Source organism: Xiphias gladius, chromosome 4, assembly GCF_016859285.1.
Source record: "Xiphias gladius isolate SHS-SW01 ecotype Sanya breed wild chromosome 4, ASM1685928v1, whole genome shotgun sequence".
NCBI lineage: Eukaryota > Metazoa > Chordata > Actinopteri > Istiophoriformes > Xiphiidae > Xiphias > Xiphias gladius.
This window is the reverse complement of record NC_053403.1, coordinates 427,590-448,395: the sequence shown is the minus strand read 5'-3', so window position 1 is coordinate 448,395 and position 20,806 is coordinate 427,590. Positions and strand designations below refer to the sequence as shown.

General features: G+C 45.9%; 2 protein-coding genes and 1 long non-coding RNA gene across 7 annotated transcripts; 2 read left to right on the top strand and 1 right to left on the bottom strand.

Moving 5' to 3' along the window:
* Nucleotides 1-644: 644 nt before the first annotated feature.
* Nucleotides 645-11,279, bottom strand: bub1ba (BUB1 mitotic checkpoint serine/threonine kinase Ba). 5 transcript variants are annotated; one of them, XM_040124543.1, is made up of 17 exons: nucleotides 10,964-11,172; nucleotides 10,113-10,394; nucleotides 9,980-10,025; nucleotides 9,448-9,623; nucleotides 9,245-9,339; nucleotides 8,514-8,623; nucleotides 8,348-8,427; nucleotides 7,996-8,090; nucleotides 6,621-6,678; nucleotides 5,310-5,534; nucleotides 4,627-4,764; nucleotides 3,824-3,918; nucleotides 2,093-2,248; nucleotides 1,530-1,657; nucleotides 1,284-1,437; nucleotides 1,072-1,187; nucleotides 645-835 (listed from the first exon to the last, which is right to left on the bottom strand). In XM_040124543.1, exons 3-17 carry the CDS (start codon nucleotides 10,015-10,017, stop codon nucleotides 718-720), a joined length of 1,782 nt encoding a protein of 593 aa, XP_039980477.1. In that variant the 5' UTR covers nucleotides 10,018-10,025; nucleotides 10,113-10,394; nucleotides 10,964-11,172; the 3' UTR covers nucleotides 645-717. The 5 variants fall into 5 exon arrangements, with proteins under 5 accessions (XP_039980477.1, XP_039980473.1, XP_039980474.1 ...); XM_040124539.1 differs by lacking the exons at nucleotides 10,113-10,394; nucleotides 10,964-11,172 and adding an exon at nucleotides 11,181-11,279; XM_040124540.1 differs by lacking the exon at nucleotides 10,113-10,394.
* On the top strand, nucleotides 4,744-6,349 carry LOC120788646. Its single transcript, XR_005707273.1, has 3 exons — nucleotides 4,744-5,082; nucleotides 5,289-5,395; nucleotides 6,024-6,349. It is a non-coding gene; the product is annotated as an uncharacterized LOC120788646 (long non-coding RNA).
* Nucleotides 11,280-12,666: 1,387 nt separating the features above from the next.
* On the top strand, nucleotides 12,667-19,794 carry LOC120788627 (kunitz-type protease inhibitor 1-like). Its single transcript, XM_040124553.1, has 10 exons — nucleotides 12,667-13,516; nucleotides 15,081-15,232; nucleotides 15,805-15,946; nucleotides 17,209-17,379; nucleotides 17,473-17,508; nucleotides 17,589-17,717; nucleotides 18,038-18,088; nucleotides 18,182-18,352; nucleotides 18,709-18,777; nucleotides 18,961-19,794. The coding sequence occupies exons 1-10, from the start codon at nucleotides 13,081-13,083 to the stop codon at nucleotides 19,140-19,142; spliced, it is 1,539 nt and encodes a 512-aa protein (XP_039980487.1). The 5' UTR covers nucleotides 12,667-13,080; the 3' UTR covers nucleotides 19,143-19,794.
* The last annotated feature ends 1,012 nt before the right edge of the window (nucleotides 19,795-20,806 follow it).

Sequence of the window (20,806 nt, the reverse complement as noted above, 5' to 3'; positions counted from 1 at the left end):
CAAGCACACACCAGAAGAAAACACCAGGGCTTCTGCAGGTTCACCAAGTTTAACGTCAGACTTTTTAAGACCTCTTTATAACCAGAGAGCGAATTAGATTTAACACCGGTTTTACTGTGATGACGGTATGAAGGTACGACAGAGATCAATGTGAACCAGTGGGGACGATAAGGCCAAGAATGAAGTGTCCCAGCTCGGTACAACAACAATCCCTAATAGTACCAGTAAATAATCATTAAAGACGACGTGGACCTGGACAAGCAGCAGAAAATGGATGGATTGACCGCAGCCGAGAAAACTTCCCATAGGTCTGTGCACCTCTAGGACTTTGTCTGCATTCAGGGCGCCCTCTGTTGGTTAGAATTCAAAACTTCAATCAAACAATAAAAAAAAACTGTGTATCTGATATGTTTTTTGATATTTGTTTTCCCAGATTTTGCTTTATATCCATTCAATTTCACTAAACATTTGACATTTCGTGACATGTGGTGGCCGTTTTATTACAAAATGTACTTTTCAGATTCACTATTTGTTTCATTTACGACTGCGTCTTCATCTCATTTTTGATTGAAATTCTGTCCCACAATCCCTCGTTAACAGAACAGAAACACTGGGTAAACGGAAAAAATATTATAAAACGGCTTTTTTATTGAGTTAGTTAGCTATGAAAACACAGATATACGAAGACAAACGAGCAGACAGAACGAACAGAGGATGTCAGTGTTTGAGTGTCGCCAGCTGCTCCTCCAGCTCCGACAGGACGGACAGCGACGAGCGACCGCCAGCGTTCAGCAGCAGCCGGAAAAACCTCCTCCACATCCTGGAAAACATGTCGCTGCAGAGACAAGAGGGTTTAATGATTATTTCTATTATTATTATAACTAAGATAATAATTAGACTTTCTAATTATAGTACGTGCATCAAGTGCTTCACATGAAAATAGATATAGAATGAACATAAAATCAGGGATAATGTTCTATAATCAATGAAACATAAGACTGACGATAAAATCCACTTTAAAACACGTGAAATCTCCAATTGAATATGTGAACCAGGTTTAAGACCGAGTACCAGGGTCCGTCTCCGCTGAAGCGCTCTGCCGTCCAGCCGGTGTCGTCTTTCACCAGGACCATCCGGCTGTTGGTCAGGAGGAGGTGGACCGTTTCGGCCACGCCCACCAGGTCCACCTGACAGGTAGGGAGAGGGGGAGGAGTTAGTATCTACCAATCCCAGTGAACGAGGCAGGGTCTCTACAGACCGGACAGATGTGTTGGAGGTGGTACCAGCTGTGGCGGGGCGGTTGGCTCCAGGAGACCCAGATTGACGTAAGTCAGAGCTGAGGGGAGCTGCTGGACGGATGTGACATCCTGCTGGAGGTTCAAGTCCACGGAGGAAGACCAGTCCACCAGGAAGACCCAGTCAGGACTCATGAAACTTCTGGACCAACAACAACCCCAACCAACCAACACAGTTAATCAACGGCTTCAGAGTCACATGACACCCCCCCCCCTCCCTGTGTGCTGACCTACCTGTGAGAACAGGTGAGAATGCTTGGCTGCAGCGCTGCATGCAGCAGCCCGCAGGAGTGCAGCTGCGACACCAGCTGTAGCAGACCCTCAGCTTTATGACAAACCGGATCGTCGCACTCCGTCAGCTCCTGACACAAACACACACACGCGTGTTGGTATTACACTTGTGAGGACGTGTTATTGATTTCCTTTTCCTGGAACTGTGCACCTATCGGAACCTGATCCTTATTCTGACCGTAGTCTAAACCAGAAAATCACATGGTTTGAATGGTAGTGGGCGTCAGGCCAGGTCCCCACAGTGTGAGGGTGGATCCGGGTCCCCACAGTGTGAGGGTGGATCCGGGTGGATCCGGGTCCCCACAGTGTGAGGGTGGATCCGGGTCCCCACAGTCGGGTCCTCAGGGTTTTTAACACCCGAACTGTCTCTCTGATACACTGTCGGTGTATTTAGTGGTGTTTTGCTAACGGGGGGTGACCGCCGAGCCCACTGCAGCCATGTTTAATGTGGCCGCCGTCCTGCTGACTGGGATCGTTTGTAAGGACCCGAACGGGAAGTGACTCACGGTGAACATACGATCAGGTGGACTGGTGTAGACGGTGATGCAGCCGTCCAGGAACAGGAAACAGCTGATCAGAGGAAGACCGTCGGCGGCGGAGGACAGGCTCCTCTTCAGACGGTTAAACTGGTGAAAATCCCAGGGAACACAGCAGCTGTCAACCTGCAGCGGGTGAACACAGGAAACCACATCTGTCACCATGGAGACCTGAGTGTCCAGTCACTGCTGGTCTAACATTGGACCATTTAAACCACATACTGCACTTCTGTCATGTACATGAACCGGAGCTTAAACCTGTCACCGTGGTTGCTGAATCGATCCCAAACTGACCCAGAATCAGAAGCCGAACAGAGATTAAATGCTGAATGTTTCGGAAGGTTTTTCCAAAGTGTTTTCAAACCTTTGACTTTAACGGCAGATTGTGAAGCTCTGCGATCGGATATTAGTGAAATGCACCTCGGGAGTCGGAGTTGACTTCTCTCCTTCAGTCATTATGTCCACAGGCTTCATGTAGCTTTGACTTTTTAATCAAAGAACCAGATATTTTCTGACGCAGTTGTTCGTCGTCTGTTTTGTATTTATGAAAACATAAACTCTCCACATCTGAAATAACTCAGGCAGCATATGAAGAGATCAGGACTCAAGCTACTCCGACTCTGAGCTGCAATAATAACTGTCGAGTTAAAAAGAAAAACAAGGAAGGAAGATTTAAAATGAAAAGGGGGTTTTAGGGAAGAGATTAAACCCTTTCTTGATATTAATTATTTTACAATCAATAGCTCCTAATTATTTTGCCAATAGTCAGCAACCACAGCTCCCATGAGGCTTTCACAGCGAGATGATGAGACAAATGCCGCGTTCGCGTCGTATCCTTTGAACCGTAATCGCGAGCGGCTGCCTGATAAAAACCTTCACGTCGGCGTCCGACTTGTAATTCGGACTCAGAGATACGGGGAATTTCTGACAGCAACGAAATCTCCACCCTGGTGAAAAGAGCCACAGACGTGTCAACGAACTGCTGGCAAAGGGATGTATCTCCAAAACTATAAAATGTGAATTAAATCAGTAATTACCTATGGAATGAAGCATAAGCTGTGCATTCGTTTACACATTTCTTTAGTCAGTGACTTTCCTCCTATGCTGTGGATATCTTATGATACGTAGTAATATGGATCTATATACTGTACATGTGTGTTGTTATGTTCTGTATGAGAGCATAGTACGTGTGTTTGGTTTAATGTTTTCTCCCTCATAAGAATGTAAAATCAATAAGTTAGATATTGACTGCACCGCTGACAGTTACGTCCAGATAAAATCCAATATCAACACTAATACCATGTGCACTGTGTCTGTTTCTGTTTCACTTGTAACCAACTAGTTTAGGCTCTTTATCTACAGTGTCTTCCAGGTTAGCACCGGCCCGAACGCTCCTCGCACTCTGCTGACGCTATGCGGACGCGGCAGAAAGCTCACGTTGAGTCGGTTCCCCGAACCGGGACCCGACGGGCCGTTTGTTACTGCACCAACACCATCATCGAAAATCCTCCAATCTGAGCTGAAGTTTAATCTGATCACTGCAGGTGAAGGTGTATAAAACGGTAAACAAAGATTGGCTGGATCGTGAATTCTGTTCCTGACGGTTTCAAGAATTAGACCCATGAGTCGCCGTTTGTCTTCATCTCATCGCACCGTAACATGCGTTAGCGGCGACAGTTGGGTTTAAACGTGCAGGTTCACCTTGATGAGCACGCAGTCGTCCTTTTTAGCTCCTTTATAGATGGAGAAACTTCCTCCATCCACAACTCTGGAGTAGATGTGATACACCTCGCCCCCTGTTGGACACAACACAGACTCGATCAATAATCAGGATCTGTCCAAAACGTTCATCCTCTGTGGAGCAGGAATATTCACAGCGACAGTTCACAGAGTAGTAGGAGCAATAACAATAGTAGATGTAGATTCAGTCGATAATAAATAAAAACGTTGGCCGTGTGAAAATTTAGCAAAGATCCCAAAACAACAAACTGGTTTTAGTTTTTGAATGCGTCAGATTTCCTGTTTTCACGGTAAACTGAACCCCTCTGAAGATGTTTTTCACTGTTTCATGACATTTAACGGATTTAATGATCGTCCTCCTGCAGCAGCAGCAGCAGCAGCAGCAGCGACGACAGTGTTCGACTCTGACCAGTAATAGTGTGGAGGTGGAGGACGTCTCCCGACAGCCACAAACGTTCAGAACTTATGTCTCGTTCTGCAGCAGCAACAGGCAAGATCTAACACTTGGTTCTCCACCTTTAACAACTTCTACGCCTTTTGAGAAGAAGAAGAAGGACGAGAAGAAGGAGGAGGAGGAGGAGAGAAGAAGAAGAAGAAGAAGGACGAGAAGAAGAAGAAGAAGGAGAAAAAGAAAAAGAAGAAGAAGAAGGAGAAAAAGAAAAAGAAGAAGGAGAAGGAGAAACTGAATTCAGTGCTTTTCCAGACTCTTCAGATTCCCTGAAGAAGAATCACATGTACACGATGAAAGTGTCCAGAGGTCGTACCCAGCTGCAGACAGCTGCACACGGCAGGGAGGGGCCGGGACTCTGAGTGAAAACCAGGAGAGGCGGTGACATCACAGAGGTCCAACAGCCGCCGCCGAACATCCGGGTCACAGGGGTCCGCAGCGCCCCCCACTGGCCCTGAAACACATCACAATGAATAATCAGTCAGAGGAGCAAAGCGCGACAGATGGAAACGCTGCAGGTCAGCTGATTTACGCACAACGTGATCTGATGTCGGACTCGTCAACACGTCTGGAGCAAAAGCGTTTCCGTTGCTGAGCTGGGAATATCATATATAAACCCAAAAAAACTTAACTTATTCTAATGTTTAGAGCTGCAATTAGTCAATCAATTGATCAGTCAGCTCCCAGAAAATTAATCAGTGTCTATTTGGATATTAAAGGATGATTCTTTTGAGTGAAAATGCCAAATATTTGATGGCTACGGCTCCTAAAAGTGAGGATTTGCTGCTTTTCCATGTTTTAACACAGTGAAGTGAATGTGTTTGAGTTAAGGACATTTTTCACTGGTCGGATGTTTTAATGAAGAAGGAATTCATCAGTCGCAGCCCCACTAATTCCTGAGTCTGTCTTTGTGTGCTCAAATGTTTGGTTCTGATGAAAACTCTCACTACAACAGAACATCTGTTGATTTCTACACAGGAACGAACCAAGACCACTTACCAGGTGATGAAGCGTGCTCTGTCTCCTCCTGGTCCTGGTCTTCTTCCAGTGGACTGCAGTTTCCAGCGGACAGTCCTCCCAGTGAGGTCAGAGAGTTGGCCTCCACACTAGTCTCCTGTATGGGACTCAGCTTCTTTGTGGTTTTGGAGACTGGTTTCTGAGGGACGGAGGGGGGACAGGAGTCTACCAGAGTCTGGAGGTCTTCAGTCGCCCCCCCAAGAGGATCTGCCAACAGTCACACGTTTCATGTTAATATTCAGAATACATTAATTAGTGCGTTCGTCTCGTTGAGGACACAGAGGGTTGATTAACGGTCAGCTCCACCACTGCTGTCCTCAGTTCCGTCCTCACGGACCTGCCTGTCTGTCACCGTGTCAGTGATCGATGTCTGTTAACGGCTTTGTTTCTTGTTAGTCCATGTGTCTATGAACATTAATAATCCACATATCGTTGTCCTCATCAGTACCTGACAACGTATTATGCTGTTGTCCCGTAATGTCTTCTGTTTTATTGCAGCAGGTATTATCAGCATTTGTTTTATGTACATGTTGACTTGTGAGGACGTTTTTCTGTTTTCAGTGAATGAGGTACCATGAACCACCCGTTCACTGCACTTTACTCACCTTGTACCTTATACCTGCACTTTTTTCTGTTCTTGTTCCCTCCACCACGAAGGCTGTGTTTCTGACTGTCGGTCTCTTTATGTGTCGGCAGGATCTCACAAAAACTACTCAACGGATCTGCACCGAACTTGGTGGAGGGACGGGGCCTGGTCCTGGGAAGAACCCGTTACAGTTTGGATCTGATCCGTTTACAGGGGCAGATTCAGGGATTTTTTAAAATCACTTTCCTTGACATTGTGAGAGAGGACATTCTTGGCCCTGGCGGAGGTCTGAGCTCTACTGAGCGCCGGTCTAGTTTTATCCGTTCTTATCGTGTGAACCGTAGCGCTGAAGAAATGCTGAGGAAACTGCTGACTATTGTATGTGGAGAGAAGGACAGTAAATTCTACCTTGAAGCTGGTCACAGCCACATATCTTATATTCTTATATTCACAGTTCTCCTGAGGGAAAAACTGCCTTCTCTAACTCTGCGCTGTTGAATGAACCACTAAATTAAATAACCAAACGTAGACTTCACCTTGTCAGTCCTGTCACCCTGCTCTTCACTGGTATCTGGGACAGCAGCCTAATGAACTGACTCAACATTTCATGAGGAATCGATCATCGATGATTGACAGCGAGCCACGGACGACCCCATGTAGAGGAAACCGTGAGCACACACAGTTTATACCTGTGGAGGAGAACTCACCTTCAGAGGCTGAGGTGAAGGCGTTTTTAATCTGGACATCTTCAGTCAGAGAGTGCGTCTGCAGAGGAAACAGAAAGGTTCAAACTGAAGCTGTAAAAACAAACAAGTTTTATTTCATCAGTTAAACTTGAATCCTCATCTCATTATTACAAAGAAAGAGAAACTGTTTCCAGAGTTCACGCCATGTTCACTTTATACCAGACTCCTCCGCACTGTAAAATCAACTTTTCTTTTATTACTGACTCTGTGTAATTACATTAATTCATTTAAGTCATTTGAATTTTAAAAGTTGTGATGATGTAAAATGATAAGTTGCTTGGAAAATGTCGAAAGAATTAAAAAAAAAAAAATCTACAATGGACAAAATGGAGGGAAAAACTTCAGAAGTTAAATTAAACTGTCTAATGTCAGATGTCAGAGTTTATGATGTTTTAGATGGTTTTAAAACTGTTGGTTCCTAAAACTGATAAAAATGTGTTGAATTCAGACCAAACAATAGAATCTGTTAATAGTCTGATAAATGATAGGACCGGTTGATATTCAAACTCAACAAATACACCCCTCCCTTCAGTGCTGATTCAGAAGCTCCACCCGCCCAAATTCGTGGACGCTCATCGCCAAGGCAACGACACTAACGACCGCTACGGAAACAAGGCGGCATCCAGACGGGAAGTTCGCACCGACAAAGAGAAGCACTTTTTATAACTGAAAATACAGGTGGCTTATGTTTTTTTGTCCTGTAGAAAGTGTGACAACGCGCCCGTCAATATTTCAACAGGTGCTGAAGCCAAATACTTCCATCCATTCTTTAGCCATACCGCTCATCCTCTGAGGGTCGGAGAGGCGGGGTACACCCGGGACAGGTCCCCAGTCTATCCCAGTCAAATACTGATCTAAGCCGAGGAACGGCGCCGCCCACATATCGTTAGTAACTTCTTCAATAGCGGCGACTCATACATCATCAGCGGCGCGACGCGCGAGGGTTGGGTTTGAACTCTAAAAGAACAAGCCAGAAGAGTTAAACCTCCGACGTCATCTAGACTTTCTTCTTACTATGGTAGGAGGAGCACGTAGGCAGGACGAGTAACGTTACACCGGCGAAGGGAAATGATGTGAGGTCTACGCAACATTACTATTACGGTGTAGCTCTGCTCCTCGTGGACGAGGAGGAGGGAGAGTAGTCGGGAGAAGCAGAGGAAGAGGCAGAGGTGGGAGTGTAACTGGTTCCAGCAGCCTGTCCTGTCCATGAGCACAAGCGCCCCCTGTTGCTGATTGGCTGTAACAGTGTTGTGTGGCTCGGTTTGTTTCCCATTTGTTGACGAGATGTTCACTGCATCTGACAAGAAGTGTGCTGGACTAGAATCGATGACGGCACCTTTAAAGGTTCATCCATCTGAGGGTTCGTCACGAAGCTGCAGACAAACTCTGTGACGGGAACAACCTGAGAGAGTTGAGAGGCACCGACACCACCTGAGAGAGAAAACAAACTGATGAGATACAGCCCTGTTGAAATGGGATTTAATGAGGTGGGGTGTTAGGGACTTGAAAGGGTTCAAGCAGCCGGTTCTAAAATGAGTTTTTTAGGGTTTTATATCTTCAGTAGGAACCAATGAGCTCAGAGCTGAGAGCCACAGACAGAGGAGGGAAGGTGTTGAGAGACGGACTGAAACGCTTTTGGTTTGATGAAAAGAAGAAAAACAGAGTAAAACCAGGTCTCGGAGACTCACCTGGTCGAGGATACTGGATCTTCAGACACAGTCCTCTCTCATCAGGGAGGAGGAAGACATCGTCCTGCAGCTCAGAGTTTCTGTTTGATGAGAAACACCCGCACGTCATGAGTTTGGTCACAGCTGATTCACACCAACACATCAGGGAGTAAGGTGTGTTTATTACCCAGCAGGACGTGCAGCAGCAGACTGGCACTCATCATATATCTGGAAGGAGGCGGCAGCTGGAGGTCTACCAGAGTCCCCGGTCTGAGAGGTGGGGGGTTCATGAACCACCTGCAGTGAGAAGTGCAGTCAGAGCGGCACCAACTGGTGATCAAGGGACATCAGCACAGGTTTTTACCTGGTCCACTTCATGGTCCGAAAAAACGTGTGCAACCTGTTTGTGATGCATATGTCAGTGCAGGAGAAAAGCCGATGCCACATTTGTCCTGTTCCAGAACTCTTGTGTGCTGCTGGTTTTACAGGCCAGGGGTGTCTTTTATTACTCTCATCATTATCGTTATTATTCTTCCTCTTCTCATTCCTGGTCTAGTTGTCCTCACTCTTGCTCCTCCCCAGAGGAGACTGGTCAACGTTACACAGTAACAAGGGAAACACTCCCCAGATCCACTTCCAGGTCCCGTCTGTCTCTTTATGAATGTTTGTGTGTTCGTAACAAAAGCAGAATTAGCAGCACAGCCGACTGACATTGGACGATACCGACTGATACCTTTATGACACTGATAAGAGTATTGTTGAAAACAATCTTGATACAGGGCCCTTAGGAAATCCAGCCTGAAACAAAGACCGCCTCCACTAACATCACAAATAATCAATACACCTATACAAAATGAATCATTACATGTCGGGGGAAAGTCAGCAGAGTCCGTAGTAGCAGCAGTATTGTTATTGTACCTGCTGTTGTGATGATCTGAGCAGTAAAAGTCTCCTCTTCTCCTCCAGCTCCTGACCCAGCTGCTCCTTCAGCTCCTTCAGATGTCTCAGTTTCTCTGCAGGAAACAAACATTAATGGGATGATCACCAGGAATCTAAGTGGGAACTGAATAAAACTACACTTTAATATCTTCCATCTTCTGTCCAGAGGTCAGTGAACGCACCGTCCATCTCCTTCTGTCTCCGCTGATTGTAGCTCTCGGCTCGGAGCTCCTCGAAGGTCAACTCCTCTCTTCCTCTCATCAGCAGCTCTTTGCAGTACTCACTTATCTGACTGGACCTGTCCTCCTCCTGGAGCCCCGCCCCTGTGCTCAGGTGTGCCTCGCTCTGATAGACCGACCTGCAGCCCATCGGGAGACACACGGAGAGGTCAGATCTATATGAAATACACTAAAAATATTTAACGTTTTCCGGTAGAAAAGGAATGTCCAGATTATTCAGTTAAATATGAGAAAACACAACAACGAACGAGTCGTATCCTCTGCAGCCAGAAGTAGTTTTCAAGGTTATTATGTCAAGGTCATAAAATAATAAGACAACATGTTTTTGATCCAGAAAGAAAGTCTAGAAAATAAGCTCGTCAAATAACTTTTTTTATGATGGCAAAAAATAGAAAATGAGAAAAGGGCCCGTTTTGTCCTCTCTGGGCTTCTGTAGAGCAAAAACTCTAATTCAGCTGATCGAACAAAAACTTACTGTGTCAACCCAGACGATGCAACGGGCCCCTCTGCCATGGCTGCACCTGCATGTGAAGGACCAATCAGAACTCACCACTCAGTCTGAACCAATCAGCAGTTAGAATCCCACGGGTCTACTGAAACCAGCACACCTCTGCAGTCCCCCTGCGTCACTGTAAAACTGATCTCAGTCAGAAACCGCAGCTTCTCCCGTTTCTCTCTTTAATGCCAGTGAAACTTTGAATCCCTGCTGGTCAGACCGACTTCGCTAACTCTAGTTATTAGATGAGGAAAGTGGGGGAATCGAACACTCGCGATAAGTTCTCGTTCTCATATCAGGGTCGGTGGCCTCGTACTGTTCCTAAGAATGATGGAGTGCTCGCTGTGTGGGAGCCGGGTCGGTCAACCACCTGTCGACGGAGACTGTTATTTACCTGCATGTGTTTAGAAATAGAGTGAAGAAGCGGAAGAGACCCGTTAAACCGGTCCTGCTGTGTGAGTTCGTTCGCGTTCGTGGAAATTTCGCATCGTTTCGGTTTTTCTCAAAATGCGTTTGATGATTTGGTGTCTACCACGTCTCTTGCATCTGTTCAGACAGGATTCGATCTCTGATATGACCTGTTCTTAACCCACCTTGGCCCACATATAACTAACGGCGACAGGATCACGTAGGTGTTCAACACCTGGATAATCCGCGGTGAAACAGCGTTCAGACTCTGCCGTAGTTCACCTGTTGGGCGGGTTCCAGGGAAACTAGTCGTCCCTCTGGTCCGTGTCATTACTCCGTTATTTTTATTCGTGCTAATGGTTTGACTTGTCTAAAAGAAAACTTACGACGCGGAGAGCTTCTGAAGTTCTGTCATCTTTAGCATCGGTTTTAGCTGCCGCCACTTGCATGTCTATGACGAACCTGCGACTATAAACATCTGGAGGTGGTTCCGACATAAACAGAGGTCGGCGGTTAGACTGGGACACCGGAATGAACAGGATCATAACCACTCACATCAAGTCTGAAAGCGCGTTTTATCTGGAACAAGCCTCTGCCGAAGACAGCTGTGAATGGAGTTTGACGGAGGCGATCGCTGACGTTTCTGACAGCGTCAAAACTATTTAACGTCATTTAACATCGACAGCGAGTTTTCAGTTAGCTGAAGACGATGTTGGTTTATAAACCGCTTCACGAACGCACGATTGAAGAAAAGAAAAGTGTTGTTTCCTACCTTAAACCTCACAAATGTTTACAAATCAAAACAACTTTAAATTATTCAAATCAACCCGCTGTTAAGGCTGGGTTTAAAATTCCTGCGGCGGCTCTGATTGGACAATTTGACGAAAACGATTCAGACGTCATTTCCGCTATGACCTACCTGTCGTTTGTACTGCCCTTGCTGGCCGGAGTGTGAACTGCATTTAATTAATTTTACATTTATAAATAATTAGACGAGATTAACTGATTGTACACTAATGTACTGACATTGTCGCTATACTCACAATATGTAAATATTCATTTCTACACTGATGTTGATTTATTTCTATACTGATACAGAGCATTTAATGTATTTATAGTCACTTGATAAAATACTCAGTTTTCTCTGTAAACGTCAGGTGGTGAAACACCTGAATCAGGACTGACGTCAGGTGGATTAATGTGTGAGTGCGTGTGTGTGTGCGCGCGCGCATGTGTGTGTATGAGTGTGTGGAGTAAAACCAGGAGTAAAACCAGAATTCAGTAGTAGTAGTAGCAGTAGTAGCTGTAGCAGTAGTAGTAGTAGTATCAGTATCAATAGTAGTAGTAGTAGTAGTATCAGTATCAATAGTAGTAGTAGTAGTAGTATCAGTAGTAGTAGTAGTAGTAGTAGCAGTAGTAGTAGCAGTAGTAGTAGCAATAGTAGTAGTAGTAGCAGTAGCAGTAGTAGCAGTAGCAGTAGTAGCAGTAGCAGTAGTAGTAGCAGCAGTAGCAGTAGTAGCAGTAGCAGTAGCAGTAGCAGTAGTAGTAGTAGCAGTAGTAGTAGCAGTAGTAGTAGTAGTAGTAGCAGTAGTAGTAGTAGTAGTAGTAGCAGTAGTAGTAGTAGCAGTAGTAGTAGCAGTAGCAGTAGTAGTAGCAGTAGTAGCAGTAGTAGTAGCAGCAGTAGCAGTAGTAGCAGTAGTAGCAGTAAAATGACCCGAGTTTAACAGTTTAATATTCCAAACATAATAAGGAGGTGAGCAAATGATGATCAAATTAAATAATATAAAGAAATAGATAAACTAAATATTAGATCAAATTAAATCAACTTTATTACATTCAGTGTCCAGGTAAGAGTTCAGGTGACATGAGCACAGTAAAGCTGTGTGTTCATTTTTATTTTTCTCGTTAATAAATACGAGTAAACAGACAACTCAACTCAATAATACACAATAATACAGGTAACACAGCGTAAAGGTATAAGGTATTAAAGGTATAAACATAAATAAGGAACCGTACTAATACCAAATAAAGAATAACAGGTAGGTGATGATAAATAAGTAAAACAATAAACACTATAGAGTAGAATTAGCAGAGTTTGCAGGATTTACACACTAAAACAACCATTAACACGTTTCTTTTAGTTTTCACCGGATTCTATTTAGAGATTAAATAAATTTTTTGCTTGTAACTAAAATATTTTGCAACTACTCAAAAAATTCAGGTGATTTTTTAAAAATAATTGAAAATATAAACATATATTAACATTTATAATCAAAAGTAAAAGAATGAAATCAGAGGTTAAATAAGTCAAATAAAGGTTACAGCTGCTCAGCATTAAACGTTTGTTTTTGACTGAGAATCACCGACCGAACCACACCTGAGTGACGTCAGAGTCGCGTCAGTCTAACAGGCCTGTCAGAGGATTGTCGGGTTTCTCTTCCTGTGTGTGCGCAGGTGAGACACACCTGAGCAGGTGAACGGAGGAGCGGACACAAACATCCGAGCCGGGTTTAAACCGAACACTTTCTTTTTTTCACGCGTGAACGTCTCCGTTCAAAACGCTTCGTTTCTTCCGCTGAGCCTGTACCTGTCGGAGCGGCGCGGTGCGCGGCGACGCGCCAGGAGGCGGTAAACTCTTCCCCGTGCTACATTCACACTGACTGCGGCTGAAAATGCCTCCATCCTGCTCTTCCTCCTCTTCACCCCCCTGGCCGCCCCTCCTCCTCCTCCTCCTGCTGCCGCTGCTGCGGCCCGGCGGAGCGGCAGAGGACGCGGCCTGCGTCTTCCGCTCCGGACGGAAAGACTTCGCGCTGAACGCGGAGGACTCGGTGAAGGACGGAGCGGCTCTGCTGGCCACCAAGCTTGTGAGCTCTCCGGAGGACTGTGAGCGCGTGTGCTGCGGTGACCTGCGCTGCAACCTGGCGCTGCTGGAGCCGCGCGGCACCGGAGCGGCGGCGGCGGCGGCGGAGGAGGACAAGCGCACCTGCGTCCTGTTCAGCTGCATCCACAGAAACCGCTTCGTGTGCAGGTTCGTGAACCAGGCCGGATACCTGAGCTACATCAGAGAGTCCGTGTTCCGGAAACACCTGGCGGGATCGGAGGGACCAGGTGAGTCCGCACTTGGATCATTCAAGTATCATAGGATCAATACTGTAGGTATACGATACATATCGATCAATACATCCAATCAGTGTTATAGCTAGTCACTACTGGATGATTATTGATGAATTATCAGATCAGTATAGGTTCACTTGGATGCCAGAAGAGAGGCTGGTGGTAAAGAGCAGTTCAAAACCTCTATACGAAAACTGCAGATTTCGAAAGGATCTTTCTACCTGCAGCTGCACTTTATTTTGCTGTGTGGATCTTAAACCTCCACATGCTGGATGTGATCCACCGTATTTATATTTTATTTTACTTTTGATATTTGTTAATCATGACTTCAGTGTTTTTGACTACAGACTGTTGTTGTTTGTTGTCACTGGTGCCTTCCTTTTGATTACTGTTGATATTAGAGGATTATGGAGCTGATGTGTGTTCACAGAGAGATGTAATAGAATCACCGTCGGGCTGTAGCTTCCCTCCAGCGTGATCACAGACATGCACGTAGTCTTTTTCCAGTTCTCTCAATCCCATCTCGTGGTCTTCATCATTGAGTATAGTTGCTGAGTTGTCATGGAGATGGTTCACCTGTCACCATGTGACCTCAGGATGGAGCTTCCGTCACATGATACCGTGGCAACTGGGGAAACTCCATCCATCGAGGAAGACTGTGTGATGCGGTTTAGAGGTCTTGAAAAAAAGTGGACCTGGACTTGAGATTTTTCTCTTGTAGCTTAAAACAGCCGTTTGTGAATGGACGTTCACACTGAGTCATCGATGTTACAGTTGAGTGATTAGACAGGAGACGGGGCTAAAACCAGAAATACAACATGACTACAGGAGGATGATTCAAGTTCAGCAGGTTTAGTTTTGCTCTTCTACAATGAGGGTTTTCTGTTCCAACATTCATACCCAGACAACCTGCGATGTAGAGTCATGAGCAGACGTTGGTTAGATCTGGATCTATTTTAAAGGAGTTACAGTAGAGACTAGTGATAACTGAAAAAGTGTAGACACATATAGGAGAAACATTAGAGGACGCTCCCGTCTCAGGTCTGGTCCTGTCGACACAGAGGTCGTGTGTCAGAACTAAACAGTTCTTCATCTTTACAGTCACATGAGATCCAGTCCGTGTGATCTCAGACGGGAGTCAAGGTTCTTGTCATTGTCGTCTCGTCCTAAGAGTCCTGAGTCAGATCTGAAGACACGGACGTGAAACACGTGTTGATATGATTCAGTGAGACGTCCACTTCCTGAGGACGTCATGATCTCTGACGTCCCTCCAGAACAAAGCTCCAGAAATCCACTTAGAAACCAGGGGTAAAGGAGGCTGCAGAACTCCATTCAGAATCTTCCTGTTTTTAAGTTTCCTTCAGCATCACAGTTGATCCGGTGACAGTTGTCTGAACGTCCACGGCTACGCTGAGAACAGGAGCTGATCACAGCTGGTTCAGCAGCTTTTCATGGGACAGATTGACTGAATTGAAACAAATACAGACTTAAAAAAAAGCAAGCCCAGAGACTCCATGGCAACATTATACCTATTACTGAATAAAATGACTGCCTCCAGGTGTGCCCGTCGCCAGTGCAGGTCGTGATGTCATCGTTCAGCCCGGTGAGACGGTGACCCTGAACGGCATCGAGAGCCTGGCGCCGGGCGACGCCCACATCACCGACTACCATTGGAGTCTGCAGAGCGGCGACCCCGGCGTCAAGATGGAGGTAAAACCTGCTGAGCCGTAGGGAGCGGGACTTAACACAGGTATAAAGTGACCAATGGGATATGAGCTGGAGAGAAACGGGGAGTCGTAACAAATTCAGGCTACAAGCCTTAATCATTTGCACTCAGTAGAGTAACATTCATGGCACCAAACTCCATTCAGATTTTTTGCAAGTTTTTGTCCCCCCTCCTTTTTGACAAAAACAGTCGTTGGAAAACAAACTTGGCACTTTGTTTCCTTACAGGTGGGCGTTCAGGTGGTTTCGGCGTGTAACGCGATCCTTCAGAGTGCTCAGCTTTTAAAAAAAATCCCAGGATTTGTGTTTGGATCGACGGCATCCTCCGTTTTTAAACACTATTTTCTGTCCAACCGTGTCCCTGAAGATTTTGTATCATTGAAGTTGTTTGCGCAGACAGTGCTGCTTCCTTTTTGTCTTTCAGGGCAAGAAAACTTCTACATGAAGTTTTAAGAGCTTTTCCGTGTCTCTCCACCTTTGCAGCACAATGAACTTGTCACTGTGCGTCCAGGTGATTAAACTTTTAAATTCAGTTATTTTTGAATGTGATTCTGCAGAAGACGGATCTACCTGACCAGGTGCGGCTCTCCAACCTGCAGGCAGGCTCGTACGTCTTCCAGCTGACCGTCACCGACTCCAACGACCAATCGGACGATGCCGAGGTCACTGTCCTCGTCCTCAGCCCGGAGCTGTCCAGCTGTGAGTGCTCATGGGAAATGTAGTCTACTGATGGTTTTGTTGTTTTTTTTTCCCCCAAACAAACCCAGGACCAGAAATCTGATCAACATATGATCATTTACTGCTTCAGCTTTAGTGAGAACTCCTTCAACACGACACTACTTGGCCAAAGATATGTGGACAGCTCTGTGCAAAGCCAGCTGCATAAAGGACTTACTGAATAATCTGTTAACCGGGAATATTTAAAATTTGTTTAGTTTGTTGTTTTTGTCTCTGAAACTGAACTGAAAGTCTTTAAGTTTGTTCTCAAGCAGATTCAGACGGACCAGCTGACTCAGGAACAGATTATTGATCAGTTGAGCTGATAAAAACAGAAACAGCGTTGTGATGTTCAGTGAAGTGAATCAGTGTTTGTGTTTTCACACTGAGGATCCACACCTTGACTCAAACTGGTCAGACTGGAATATCTGCCCCCCCATCCCCATCCCCACCCTCCACACACACACACACACACACACACACAACCTGCAGAAACTAACCTTCCCTGCGAGGCTCTTATTTTGTCATCTTGACTTTTGGTTGTGTATCGATCGCAGCACTTATCAGCGACCGGCTCATGGAACTGCAGCGAGCTGTTTATATAGGTGTTAAACAGTTAAACAGGCTGACAGAGCTTATCTGAGTTCAGGTTGTAAAACTGTTGAGTGGTTACTCAACAGAGTTTACAGAGTTTCGACACGGCCGACACGATGGCACTCCCTTTAATGTAGCACCACACAGACACACACACAAACACACACACCCTGCGGGTTAATGTTTAAATTCATCATACAGACAAGTCTCAGTACTGACAGTACACAGGATGTGCTTGATACTAATAGTCACAGCACATTGATTTTGCAGTAAGTGGTGAATAAATCACAATATTTTACAGTTTTGTAAAGTATTGTACGGTAAACACATCCCCACTCAAGGTTCGCTGAGTTTCTTTTCCAGACCTTTCAACTTCATCACATGGTTTTCATCAGCGGACGGAGTTTAGTCTGTGGACATGGATTGATGACAGATCCATCTCAATGACGACTCGGCAAACACCATCATCCGCAGAAGAAGACCATGTGATGCAGTTAAAAGCTCTGTGGGCTGCTAAACGTAACCGTTGAAATTTTCCTGACACATTCTCACTTTTTCTTTGCGGTCCTTCTTTCCTTTGTCAGAATCAAATGTTTGGTTTTTCAGTGAAACCTAATGAAACGCCTGACGACGCCCTGTTTCTGTCTCAGCGTACTGTTTGTCTCCGGCGAAGGCCGGTCCGTGTCGCGCCGCGTTTCCTCGCTGGCGTTACGACGCCGCGACGGGCGGCTGTGAGCAGTTTACGTTCGGGGGCTGTAAACCCAACAAGAACAACTACCTGGCCGAAGACGAGTGTTTGTCAACCTGCAGAGGAGTCACAGGTGACTAACACACCTGAGAGAATACATGCAGTACACACACCGTTTGTAAGGCAACACACTACGAGGTCTGATGATGCGTGTTTTTGTCCACAGCGACGACAGAGAGGGGCACCACTCTGCCCGCCACAGGTCAGTCCCACAATGGACCTCTTTATATCAGCTCTGCAACGTGTTCAGCATGCGAAGGATAAACGTGTGTGTGTGTTCAGAGGTGTGTGGGTCAGCGTGTCATCGTGATCAGCTGATCTGCGTCAGCGGCTGCTGTCTGGACAGAAGTCTGGAGTGTGACGGTGTGAAGCACTGCAGCGATGGATCAGACGAGGACCACTGCAACAAATGTAAAAGACACACACACACACACACACACAACCCTAACATTAACTCTACAACCAGGTCTGAACAATCAAACCGTTGTCTGAAGAAGCGAGGACCAGACAAGACGTCCTCACTTCATCTACATCAAACACACAATCGTAACAATCACCTGATTCTATCCTGAACCTTAAAACTAAGTCTGACTCCTGAGTGAGGACCAGACGAAACGTCCTCTTCCTGACTAAACGTGCTTTGGTCCTCACAATGATAGTCATACGGGACTAAACGCGACCCCTTAGTGTGAACCTCCCGCAGTGACCTTCCACCTCCTCCTCTTCCTCAGTGAACCATACCCTCAGTCGCCTGCTGCACATCGACGTCAACCAGAAGAAAGGTACGTTTTCTCGAGCGACACCTACGAATTGGCCCTTGAAGCTAACATGCTACATGCTAATAACAACACCCCTCCCTACCCCCGCCACCCCAGCTCGGTGCACAGAGCCCCCCCGCACCGGTCCGTGTCGGGCGAGTCACACCCGCTGGTACTACGACCCTCTGAACGGGAAGTGCAGCCGCTTCACCTACGGCGGCTGTGACGGAAACGAAAACAACTTCGAGGAGGAAGTGAAGTGCGCTGATACCTGTGACGGAGTGACTGGTATGAAAACCGTGCAGCCAGATAGTCCACGTGAGGTCATATAGGACTCACGGGTAGCACAATACATATGGTTCATATGGTTCATATGGTTCTATATGGTCCCACAGAGTCCCACAGAGTCCCACAGAGTCCCACAGAGTCCCGTATATCCCCACAAAACCCCACAGTATCACTGTTAATCCACAGAGTCCCACAGGTCCCCAGGTCCCACAGTCCCGTCATAATGGAAAACTCCACAGTAGTTGTACAGTTTTACATTTAGTAGCATTGAGTCATTCAGATCAGTCTAACTGAGATACCTTCGTCAACTCCAGACGTTTCTCTCCGTTTAATTTTCACTCTCGCCGTCTCTGCAGAGCGCAACGTGTTCTTCAGAGGCATGTTTGACCATTTTGAGAAGGAGGTGGAGGAGAACGACGACTCAGGTGAGAAAACCTCCTTCGCCTGTGAAACTCTCCAGTTATTCTCTTTAAGATGATGAACACCGTCACATTCTGGTTGTTAAACATTAGATCGAGGGAGGACACTTGTTCCTGTTTGATTTTTTTGCAGTGTAGGTAAAGGTGTGGCAGCTGCCAGGAAGTGACCTCACTGTCTCCTTTTCTCAGGCTCCATAGCGCTGGCCGTGATCCTGTCGGTGGCCATCTTGGCCCTGTTGGCCATCCTGACCTACTGCTTCCTGAAGGCCAGGAGGAAGCGCTCCCATAGGCCCGTCTCCACAGGCCCCGCCCACGTGGCGCTGGCAGAGCAGGACACGCTCGTTTACAACAGCACCACCAAACCTGTATGATGTCATCGTTTATTCGACAGGTGAAGTAATGTCACCGCAGAACTGTATGACATCATCGCCGCTGTCCCCATGACGACCACAGATCTGCGCGACATCCTCGAGACTGTTGCTGTAACAACCACAGACCTGTGTGAGGTCAGCGCCGCTGTTGCCATGGTGACCTCTCCCCAGCTGCTGCTTTTCTTTTGTTTTTCTTCATGAATTTCTTCCTGTTTCCTGCTGTTTCAGTGTGTCACTGGTTTGCACTGGTTTTCAGTGTTTCACTGGTTTTCACCACAGGTTTTCAGGTTTCCGGTTTCAATCTGATCAGACTGAAACCAGGACTGGATTTGATTGAAGAGTCCCCTTTAACGCAGCTCTTAAACGGTGAACCCGTTGAGATGTTGAGCTCGTATTTTTCTGTACAACATGTTTTTATTTTACACTTTGTCGGGTTTCTGCTCTCAGGAGTTTGAAAATAAATTATATTTATGAATTCTGTCTTTTTTAACTCAGGTTTATTTCGTTTTTATTCAGATTTAAAACAAAAAACATGTAAATCTTCGTTTTCAGCTCTTTGACTGTAAATGTGAAGTTAAATTTGTTTTAATCATCTCAGGTCCTTAATACTGTCTCTCATCACATTGTAATGTTTTTGTCAATAAAACCTCATCGGAACAAGAAGAAACAGGCGACACTTATTCTTTTAATGAGCACAAATATCAATAATCACAAAGTGTTTTGGTTTTTTTTTTGTAGGCCTCTCGATGCCGAAACGGTAGAAACAGTTAATGTTAAAGCAGAAGGTAAAACGTCTCAACACGAGCTCCAACTTCTTTCTGACGCTTTCACCAACATTTCAAACACACGATAACAGCCACACCATCTCCATGACAACCGAGGAAGCCCATGACATGTGGCTGAAAGCTTCAGAAACAACAACAAACGAATCTTTGAGCTCAGGGAACAAATGAGCCTCCGTTCAGACGCATCAGTAAATGAAATTAAAAAAGCAGCTTCTAGTTTAACATTCAACGGTTAATTTGTCGGATTATCTCGGCACAAAACGGACTATTTATAACTGCATCGGGGTTAAAACGGCACTGTGAGGATGAGGGACACTGACAGCCAGAAGCCTTGCATCTCCAGAGTGCTGGTTTTCATGTTTTTCATCATGTCCTCAGCTGGAATGTTTTCTGCCTCTGAGGTGTTGAGGAACATCCCCCTCGCTCGTCATTGTTGTTCAATCGTGCGCTTTTGCTTGCGTTTGCACTTCCTGGTTAAATGCCGAACTGCATTTTGTCGTACTGAGCGTGTGCGGTGACGATAACACTGAAACTAAGGTCGTCGCCAGAACTGGAGATACCCGTTTTTTGTCTCCTGACACGGCCCAGACCTTCGGGTTTCGGGAGCTGCTTTGAAATCACACGTTTAAGCTGTGTTTAAATCTGAGACCTGCATTTAAACACAAGGCTGTTAAACAGAGGCTGAGTCAGTCCGTGTCTCTGGTTGTTTTTCGTCCTCAGACAGGCTGAGACTCGTCTCCTCTGAGTATCTCACGTTCACTTTCATGTTCGACTCTCACAGCGAGTTTATTGGTTTCCAGCGGGGGGAGACAGAGACGTTGATTGTTAACGTAACCTCAGTCTGTTCAGACCTCCTCTGCTCTAAATCTAGAAAAACTG

What these genes read in the sequence shown, in the direction of transcription:
- bub1ba (XM_040124539.1), bottom strand. Translation starts at nt 10,017, where the DNA reads ATGGCAGAGGGGCCCGTTGCATCGTCTGGGTTGACACA. An exon ending in GCATCGTCTGGGTTGACACA is followed by an intron (nt 9,624 to 9,979) that starts GTAAGTTTTTGT and finishes GATGGGCTGCAG; the next exon opens with GTCGGTCTATCAGAGCGAGG. An exon ending in CACCTGATCGTATGTTCACC is followed by an intron (nt 1,658 to 2,092) that starts GTGAGTCACTTC and finishes TGTTTGTGTCAG; the next exon opens with GAGCTGACGGAGTGCGACGA.
- LOC120788627 (XM_040124553.1), top strand. Translation starts at nt 13,081, where the DNA reads ATGCCTCCATCCTGCTCTTCCTCCTCTTCACCCCCCTGGCCGCCCCTC. An exon ending in GGCGGGATCGGAGGGACCAG is followed by an intron (nt 13,517 to 15,080) that starts GTGAGTCCGCAC and finishes GACTGCCTCCAG; the next exon opens with GTGTGCCCGTCGCCAGTGCA. An exon ending in CGAGGACCACTGCAACAAAT is followed by an intron (nt 17,718 to 18,037) that starts GTAAAAGACACA and finishes CCTCTTCCTCAG; the next exon opens with TGAACCATACCCTCAGTCGC.